This window comes from Corticium candelabrum, chromosome 15 (genome assembly GCF_963422355.1).
Source record: "Corticium candelabrum chromosome 15, ooCorCand1.1, whole genome shotgun sequence".
Taxonomy (NCBI): domain Eukaryota; kingdom Metazoa; phylum Porifera; class Homoscleromorpha; order Homosclerophorida; family Plakinidae; genus Corticium; species Corticium candelabrum.
In genome coordinates, this window is record NC_085099.1 from 2,479,342 (window position 1) to 2,489,341 (window position 10,000).

At 42.6% G+C, this 10,000-nt stretch overlaps 3 protein-coding genes across 3 annotated transcripts in view; 1 reads left to right on the forward strand and 2 right to left on the reverse strand.

The window, feature by feature from the left end:
* Positions 1–720: 720 nt before the first annotated feature.
* On the reverse strand, positions 721–2,641 carry LOC134190575 (brain-specific homeobox protein homolog). Its single transcript, XM_062659025.1, has 3 exons — positions 1,745–2,641; positions 1,400–1,623; positions 721–1,333 (listed from the first exon to the last, which is right to left on the reverse strand). The coding sequence occupies exons 1-3, from the start codon at positions 2,211–2,213 to the stop codon at positions 1,250–1,252; spliced, it is 777 nt and encodes a 258-aa protein (XP_062515009.1). The 5' UTR covers positions 2,214–2,641; the 3' UTR covers positions 721–1,249.
* A 623-nt stretch (positions 2,642–3,264) lies between these two features.
* On the reverse strand, positions 3,265–7,583 carry LOC134190873 (inositol polyphosphate 1-phosphatase-like). Its single transcript, XM_062659410.1, has 3 exons — positions 7,377–7,583; positions 4,421–4,682; positions 3,265–4,367 (listed from the first exon to the last, which is right to left on the reverse strand). The coding sequence occupies exons 1-3, from the start codon at positions 7,581–7,583 to the stop codon at positions 3,670–3,672; spliced, it is 1,167 nt and encodes a 388-aa protein (XP_062515394.1). The 3' UTR covers positions 3,265–3,669.
* Positions 7,579–10,000, forward strand: part of LOC134190574 (tripeptidyl-peptidase 1-like) — a 6,184-nt gene continuing 3,762 nt past the window's right edge. The window contains exons 1-5 of the mRNA XM_062659024.1: positions 7,579–8,067; positions 8,816–8,858; positions 9,042–9,193; positions 9,270–9,413; positions 9,484–9,536. Of these exons, the coding sequence (XP_062515008.1) occupies positions 7,594–8,067; positions 8,816–8,858; positions 9,042–9,193; positions 9,270–9,413; positions 9,484–9,536 (866 nt within the window). The 5' untranslated portion in view covers positions 7,579–7,593. The remainder of the gene's footprint in view (positions 8,068–8,815; positions 8,859–9,041; positions 9,194–9,269; positions 9,414–9,483; positions 9,537–10,000) is intronic.

Sequence of the window (10,000 nt, forward strand, 5' to 3'; positions counted from 1 at the left end):
TGTCCCGACAGTGTCTGAAATTGGGACGGACGACACACTCTCAACTGCCACAACTTTAGCACCGGCATTCACCGCTGTCATGCTCACATGAAATCCAGACGACGACAAGGATCCGAGCACCATACATGAACGATGCTTACTGGATTCCGGAAAAGCGACTTGAGATTTGTCACAGAGACTTTCCGGAGTAACAGAATTGGCACTTGGAGGTTCCACATTCATGTAGAAATCTATACAGAAATTTTGATGATGATGAGTGTGTGTGTGTGTGTGTTAGCAACAGGATTAATTAAATACAAATAAAATAAATTAGACGTAATCATTTATTTATTTATTTATTTATTTATTTATTAACCCGAATTCATGTGGATGCCATCTCTTGTGGCTGCATCCTGACTGCTTGCCTCTACAGAAAAGAAAACGAATATAAAATCGTGAACAAGGGTGGGCGCGAAGCATCTGACCGAGAATCATGTAGGTGATCACTACACTACACAGGAATATGGAGCTGATCCAAACCAAAGTTGCTAGTGATGGCTTCATGCCTCACGCCATTCGTCCTATTTATCCGGGATATTGTAACATCCGGGAAAGTCTCACTATACGTTTCCTGAAGTCTTTAGCCTGTAGCCCCGCGTTTAGGCTTATCGAAGTTTGTAACACAATGAAAAACGCGTAGTTCACACATTTAAGTGACACAAATCAGCACCGCGGATTTCACAATCTATTGTCATATTGTGCCACCGTCGAAGCGACGCTAAACGTCGAACAGCCGAGACGCAAACACAAAGAAACGATACTGACACGAGAACAGGTGCACGCGTGTCGATAATAGTAAGAATTGTCAGTCAACGCCATCGAGCATTTGACAAAAGGTGTCCACCCGGACACTCCTCAGCTGAGTCGGGCGCCTAAACAAGGCGGACGCAAGAACGCAAATCTCTCGCTAACAAAGCGTCACACAACCACATATTCACTCACGAAAAGTGGCGCTACCTCTGCCTTACACGAGTACGCACAGAAAAGATGTAAACGGCAAGCTGTTCGCGGCGCTTAGCACTAATTATCATACAGAGATTAGAGCAAATCGAGCAAGCTCTACAGTCGCTTAGATACTCGCTACTTTACATACAATTCTGGTGTTTGGAAGTCAAGAGAGTCACTCTATGATACACGCGTCTTTTCCTCCCTTAGAAATGTGTTGTTTTGCTGTGCAGGCCCAAACGGGTGACTGAATGCCGACCTCTAGTCAGTCAGCATCAACGACACCCTCTCTATCCATCTCTTCTTTAGGTGCTAGAGACAGCATCTTCTTCCATTTAGTGCGTCGATTCTAGAAGGTAAACGAAAGGAAAACGTGAGCTAAAAGGCCGGAGAGACTATTAGTGTGAGCGGATACCTGAAACCACGTCTTTATCTGCGCTTCTGTCAGATCCAATGTCGCCGCCAGTTCAGCTCTGTCGGCCGCTGTGAGATACTTGTGCTTTTCGAAGTGCGACTCGAGGCATCCTAGCTGACTACTCGTGAAGACGGTGCGAGCGCGCCGTCGTTTGCAGTTCTGCGGCTGTCGTCGCACTAGCTGGCTGCCGTACGGCGGATAATACGTAGGAAATCCGGCCTCCTCTGCACCCAACACAAATCTCTCATTACAATGCTGATGGAGCGAAAACTAGACAACTAGGCCGGTTTGCAAGACACTAGCAAATTATAAACGCTAAAAAGCTGCATTTAATTTACAACTTACCGGGATACATTGCGCCATCGCTGAGTCTCCTATTCGGATTCATTCCGTATGTCGCCTCTCTTGCATAGCGCGATGGTGGAAAGAAGCGATGCCCAGGCGGAGGGACAGTGACCGGACTGCGAATGACCGGTCCAGGCGAACTAATCTTGGAGACGAATCCGCGATTGCTGAGAAATCCAGGGTAGTGAGCCGAGACGGGCGACGCGCACGACATCGGACTGGTCGGTGAGGCTTGCTCGAGTGGTGGATTGACACAATGTGGCTGCCCGTACGGCTGATGCGGATAAGTGCTGAGATAACCGGTCATCGGAGGGGGCAACGGGCCGTGCCACGACGCCAAGAAGGGATTGCGATGCTCCATGCTCTGCTCACTAAACGTCTCCCCCTTAATGCTGCAGTCCTCCGAACCCATCGGACGACGAACGCGAAACTGCAGTCGACAGTGTTGCATCGTAGCTTTTAGAGACATCCTCGTGGCGCTTTGTTTGCGTTTAGGCCCTCGAAGTGCTTTAATTGGTTAAGTGGTCTTTATTGTCAACTGAAGTGATGAAGACCAAATTGGAAAAATTGACTGGCTTCCAGCTGCCTCCCCCAGCCCTCGGGCTCTTTTACTGCCGTCTGCTGTTAATTTGGCTTTGTTGTATTTGAGAGAGAGTGGAGAGTGTGCGGCAGTGAAATCGAATGGCTACTGACAGGTGACCGCACGAGCAGTCGACTTGCTGAGAGATGAGTTGTGAGTCCGGCCCTTCACGGAAATGGTGCGTGAAGAAACATTAGCAACAGGCCATGATCAAATTAGTCAATTAACACCCGCTGGTCTGATTCTGAACGCATTCGCGCTCGTAGGTGGGCGTAATGAGCAGCAGACACTCTATCTAGACACCGACCGACCATGAGCTCATTACACGCAAGGCGTCAGTCGAAGGCAAACAGTTGGGTCCATCCTGATATCCTCATGATATCGATGAGGCGGAAATGCGTTTCATTCCAACGCGTTTTTGTTGAGTATTTTGGTTTTAGGAGAGGCAAAATGTGGGATAACACGCCTGTATTTTACGTTTTTACCCGCTTCATCGAACGCGTTAGTGTGTGTGTGTGTAATGTAATCATTAGAATGTGGTGTTGGTGTCTAACATTCTGCTAACATATTCACCATGTCCGCAGTCCTTCCTCTCGACCAATTGACGTTTAGTTGACCTTTTCGGACTACTAACAGCGGCCGTACTACTCATGCGGATTTGGCTTTTGGGTTGAGTGGAAGGTTAGGCGTCCTGTGGCGCGGCTGCGTCCGCCATTTCTGTTTTCGTTAACAGCGTTTCTTGCTACACGCTGCCTCACATTCCAAACCACTAAACGTCCGTCAAACAAATCATTATGTATTGTCTCTAGTTCTGCATACCTGTCTACTTCTAGCTAGTCTGCTGCTGACTTGGTGACCACATGGGAAGGGCAGCTTTCACCCACACACCTTTTCCCGTCCGATTTCATTGTGGAATTTGTGGAACGGCAGGCGACTGATTCTGGGTTGAGACAGACACACTTCCAGTGGCAGTTTATTCAGCTGTCTGTGACAAGCAAGGAAAGTGAAAGGGCTTAAACAAGGTTTACCAACCAGGTGTCGATAACCATCTGATTATAATACAGGAAATTCATAATCAAGAGCACATCCACATGCTCAGTAGTTTTGCTGAACTCCTCCATGACTTGAAATTATGGACTTAGTAATAATTAGCTTGGTAGTTAATTGAATAAACCTATTATTTGTATGTTCATTCAACTTCAGTGATGAGATATGTAAACAATATAATGCAGTGTAGCAGTCTCTACACTAATTACTCTCTATCTGTCTGTCTCTCTCTCTGAGTTTCCAAAATTTGCACTGCAGCTTGATCTAATGTGTTTACTATGTCATGCTTACATTGAGGCTAAAGATCACCAACCACTGGGTCTAGAACATCCACCACAGTTTCTAATGTTTGCCTGTTTGCAAATGCAAACACTCCTCCCTCGTTTCTCCACATCTGTCCTGCAGTGAGTCCTCCCATGTCTGGCCGATTGTATTGAATCAGATGATAGTGGGAGGGAAGTTTCTTTACGACGTTTTTTAAGCAGAGGAGATTCCCGCCCATGGAACGGAGAATAGCATGAGGGCCACACGTGTCCCACTTGAATGTCGAGCTGGTAGAGACAAGATAGGCACACGCAGTACCCTCTATCACACACAGTAGCTTATATCCTGCACCACCAGCATATTGTATTGTGAATCCACGATCAGACAAGAGCTTGACAACAGATGGTAATTCACTTTGACTTAGAACCAACAACATGTTGTCTTGTGCTGATGCTAATGATGATAAACCTGTTGTGGTCGGTCCTTGTGCTAGGCCCGTTTTCAGCGAGTTACAAAAGCAGTCTTCGTAGGCTACACCCCATATACATTTGCCTGCCCAACAGGTTGCCCCTCGGCAATCAAAGAATGGTTGATTTATTACTCCCACAATGGGCTCGCCTGTTGAACGATCAAACACTCCAATGATGACAGTGACACACTGTAAACTGTCATTAAAAATTCCATATTCATTTAGTGTGCCATTTCGACCAGCAATGTAAGCGCCAGTGTTGTCTAAAAACGAGTATTGCCTTGATATATAATTCACAGTCGATGTGTTGCCTTACCAATAGGATCAATCCAAACAGCAATGTTTTCTGTGTCAATATCTAGTGAACCGATGTCTGAGAGGCTGCTGTCTGGTACTGTACGAACGGCTTGGTGCACGGCGGCTGCGAGAGCTGCAGCTGCTGTTTCGTCGTTCAATATCCGTGACAGCATTCTCGCTGTGTCATCCTCGGATTCGGTCAACCGGATTGACACTCTTCGATCATCGATTAGAACACTGTCGTCCTCTTCACCATGCACATGACTCACCAGTGAGGGATACTAATAATAAACGAAAGCGTTTTATCTCACTAGATTATCCAGAATACCTACTTAAATGGCAGCTGTTGCAATAAAGTAATCCTAGCTACTATTTTATCCCACTACATTATCCAGAATGCCTACTTACATGGCAGCTATTGCAATAAAGTAGTCCTAGCTACTAACGGGCAATACAGTATCTAGACTTTGAAAATTTATGCTGCTGCTTGTACTCAGCAGCATACTTCAATATCAAGCCATTTTCTATGTTTTCGGTTTGTACGCTTGTATGTTCAGCCTGCTGTCTATATCCAAGAGCACAATAGACAGTCAGCAGCATCTTGCTGTTGTACCTGTTGATCTTACAGATCAATAAAATTGGCCCCACCCTCAGGTGGTCATAGTCCATAAGTGCAAGTGCTCAATAGACACAACCTGCCAAGAATAACTGAAGATAAAATGGGAAAACAGGAAAAGCTAAACAATTTTACTCCAACAAATGAGTCTTGTAACGGATAATAATTATAATAATTTTAGGGCCGACTGCCCATTTCTACACACAATTACACGAGAAAACTGGTAGGCACTTATTGTAAGGTCGTCTTGTGTATTTCATGCTCAATCATGTGGTCTACAAGTAAGTAATGAGTTTGGGCGACCCAGAATGCCCCAGACAGACTAGAGCATCATGCATCTAAATGGTCCTAAACTGTAATTCACATTAATCGTGTACCCTCAATGTGCATTCACACAGATTAAAGAGATTCCGACCTGTGTGAAGACATAGCAGCCTCGACCCATAGAGCAGGTGCTAAGGTCTGTACAGCAGGTCACAGTACTGATACTAAAGAAGAGACACTAAAACTATGCTCTCCCGCTGCGAGATGTCTAGAAAAGTGCACTATCAATCAGCTGTCTGCCCTAATGAACTAAACCTGTTATTCATTTTGTGGAAGTAATTTGAGCCACCTGTTAGGGATCTAATAATAGCTGGGAGAGGACCACAAGATAGCAAACAGATGGCATTGAAGCCATTATCTAGGCTATACTGTTGGTGTAGTCTTGGTAGGGTCAGGTGTAGAGACAACAATAATGGGAGTGAACAACATACATGTGTACATGCATGTGTGTACCCACGAAACACACACACACACACACACACACACACACACACACACACACACACACACACACACACACACACACACACACACACACACACACACACACACACACACACACACATACACACACACACAGCACAAAAAATTAACAAACAAGCTACACAACACACCAACTAAGAAATGCACACGTAAACACACACATAGGGTATAAATATACAAACAAAACATGCACAAATAAACAAGTAACAACATAGAACATAACAATAGGATGCCAAACACATGCACACATGAACCTACACAAGTAAACGAATGAACACATACAAAACATAACCAAAACACACACCCACACACCCACACACCCACAGACAGACAGACAGACAGACAGACAGACACACACACACACACACACACACACACACACACACACACACACACACACACACACACTGACACACACAGACACACACACAGACACACACAGACACACACAGACACACACACACACACACACACACACACACACACACACACACACAACACACACACACACACACACACACACACAGACAGACAGACAGACAGACACAGACAGACAGACACACAGACAGACAGACAGAGAAGTTTGCACTTTCATCTGGCAATTTTGTCTTGGCGGCTTCTCTCAGATTGGGTCTACCTTTGTCTTTACCACCTTGGGCCACTAAATGTGAATGTGGAAAGTCACTAGATGTTGAAGGGTACCATTTACTAACATGCAAAATGGGTGGAGGCCCAGTTTGGTCTCACAATTCTGTTGTTTTGTGCTGGTCTGAATGCATGAGCAGTCTACAATGCCAGCATCAAATTGAACCAAAAGATAGATATACAACATCCAACAATAGAGCAGACATTGTTGTGTTTGACTCAACATGTGGGGGAAATGTCGAGCTTGATGTGGCCCTTGCTCACCCCTGGAGCCAGGACATTCTGTGAAATGCAGCAACTACGGATGGAGCTGTAGCAAGAAGAAGAGAAGACATCAAACATAGCAAACATTCTCAAGAGCAGTTGCCTGGAGGGTACACTCCTACCCTTATTCCACTAGTTTTCGAGCACTTTGGTGGGTGGGGAGAAGAAGCATCAACGTTCCTCAATAAACTTTCCAAACTATATAGAGATGAAGAAGGAAGAAACAATCCCTCAGATTTTAAAACACATTGGAGAAGACGCTTGTCAGTACAACTTCAGCGCTGCAATGCCTCGGTGTTGGCTTGAAAGATGATCAGAGTAACATATGGACAGAATACTGACCAGAGTTTAGATGTTGTTCAACTTTCAATTCAGTAAACTAAATTTCGGTTTGTAGGCTCCGTAGGGGAGCTTTTTAATGCTAATTGTTATTCGTGTAATTGTAATTGTAGTTGTGACACTTGTTGTTCATTAGCTGTTACTTTAGTTTCACCTGTATTAGCTTTGATGTATAAAAATATATGAAAATTTGACAGACAGACAGACAGACAGACAGACAGACAGACAGACAGACAGACACACACACACACACACACACACACACACACACACACACACACACACACACACACACACACACTACCTCTCGCACCAACCGTTCTCTAACAGCCACTTGCACCAACACATCAGCCACCGTCTTGAAATCACTTCTCGTCAACTTCTGTCGACTCTCGCCGACCTTCTCCTCGACCAACAGATGAAACAACGCCTCCTCGGAACGGCACGCACGCGCAATATTCGCTGCCACCTCCGAACACACCACCACCGTCTCCACAAACTTTTGCATCATTGATATCAACATGCGTTTCTCTTATTCTTTATTGTTTGTCCTGTGTGCATCACTATGGGTCGTTTCTGCCACTAGAGTTTATTTAGAACTCGAGCAAAGCGTCGGCCCTCATTCTAGAAGCGGTTGGCGCGTCGTGAGGCGTTGTTTTCCGCACGATTTCGTGACTCTCACGTTTGCGTTGAAACTGCAGAATGTGGAGACTTTGGAGAGAAACTTTTGGGACATTTCGACGCCAGGGAGTGTGCGCTATCGACAGCATATGTCGTTGGCCGACGTGCAGGCTCTGACGGCGCCTGGCGAGGAGGCTAGACGAGGCGTGGAGGCGTGGCTGAGAGGCGTGGGTGTGGACGTGGGTGGGGCGTGTCGGGCTACTGGTGATTTCTTGGAGTGTTTGGTTTCGTGCCGGACAGCGGAGCAGTTGTTAGATACCCGTTTTTTTCGATATGAGAATGAGTACAATGAAACGGTGATGAGAGCTGATAAGGTGTGACATGCAGTTCAATTAATTGATTGTATAAATTAATTAATTAAATTATTTAATTGTATAAATAGATAATAAATAATAAAGTATAATAAAATTAAAAATATAATTAATATATAATATAATAAACACATAATAAAGAAACAGTTAATTAATTAATTAATTGTATAAATAAATTAATTTAATTAAAATAAATAATAAATAACAAAGTATAATAAAATTAAAAATATAATAATTAATTTAATTAAAATAAATAATAAAGTATAATAAAATAGTATCATAAAATTAAAAATATAATTATATAATATAATAAAAAGCATAATAAACAAACAGTTAATTAATTAATTAATTGTATAAATAACTAATTTAATTAAAATAAATAATAAAGTGTAATAGAATAAAATAATAAAGCTATAATAAATATAATTAATTTATATAATTAATTGTATAAATAATTAATTTAATTAGAATAATAACAAAGTACTATAAAATAGAATAAAATAATAAAACTATTATAAATATAATTAATTAATTTAATTAATTGTATAAATAATTAATTTAATTGAAATAAATAATAAAGTATAATAAAATAATATAATAAAAAATAAAAAAGTAATAATAACTAGGACAGTGTAATAGAATGGATAGGATATAATATAATATAATAAATAATAAATTATAAGTTTCTGTATATATAGTACACTGAGGTACAGTATGCATGTGATTGGCTGCACTAATGTTTATGTTCTAGCTCTACTCTGTGACGTCTGATGTATCACCATTTCTTGACTTCGGTGAGCTCTGACATTCACGACTTCAACTCCAATTCTTTCAGAACTAAAGCATGTCAGTCTCATTACCAGCTGTCACTCCTATCCTACAGCCAGTTGTAGCAACACATTAGCATGCAACCAACTCAAAACATCCTGAGACACAGTAGAAACAACATGTAGTCATCATTTCTATTTGTGTTCTAGTTGGTGGAACGCACCGATTTCCAAGCAGACGATTGTCTCCTCATTTTTCATCTCCGAAAGGCCTCTTTGTTACACCCAGTGTACTGAGACGACAATACAATGTCTCAGACAATGTGGGCAACGTGGACAGCAACAAGCAATGTGTGGCACAGGTTTGTATATACTGAACTTAATATAGTGGAGATACCTGGTGTACACATTAATGTCGGTGTGTTCTTCGTTGCTCAGTTTTTGAATCAGCATTTTTCTGAACTCGACTTGAAAGAATTCTTTTTGCTCTATGGAGAATCGTTTACACACAAAAACAGCGTCGACAAGGTGATTGGCCCAGACTCGGGACTTTCCGGAGGAGAGGCATCACTCGACGTTGAAGTAGAATTTTTCGTTTTGCATCAGTAGTGTATATGTAACGATACATGCTGAGGATTGTGTTGTTTTGTAGTACATCATGAGTCTAGGGGCAAATATTTCGACTTGGTTTTGGAGCACACCCGGGTGAGTGAGCGAGTGAGTGCAAGGCTGGATAATGTATGCTAAGTGTTTGGTGTTTGCTAATTGTTTTGCGTTTGCATAATTAAGTTAGACCCTAGAGTGACACATTTTTATGAGGCTTGATTTAAATATGACATCTACGATATTTTTTCTAATACAAGCCCGCCACTTGTATTGTGAAATGGTCTGGGCTTGTATTAGAACATGGCTGTAGGTAGCCTAACGTTACAAGTGGGCGGTGCATAATGGACCAGTGACGTCACAAACCCATCACGTGATTTTTACAATTTTTAAATATATTTTTGGAAATTATAGATCAGCAACTTTGATAGAGTCAAACAAGCAAAAGCTAATCCTAGTGCAAGAGATCAAGTCTAGCTCTAGCTAGTCTGCAAGAGTGAATTTGATGATGAGCACAGCAGTCCACTACCTAATTCGTCTAAATCCACTGCACCAAAGTAGATGTC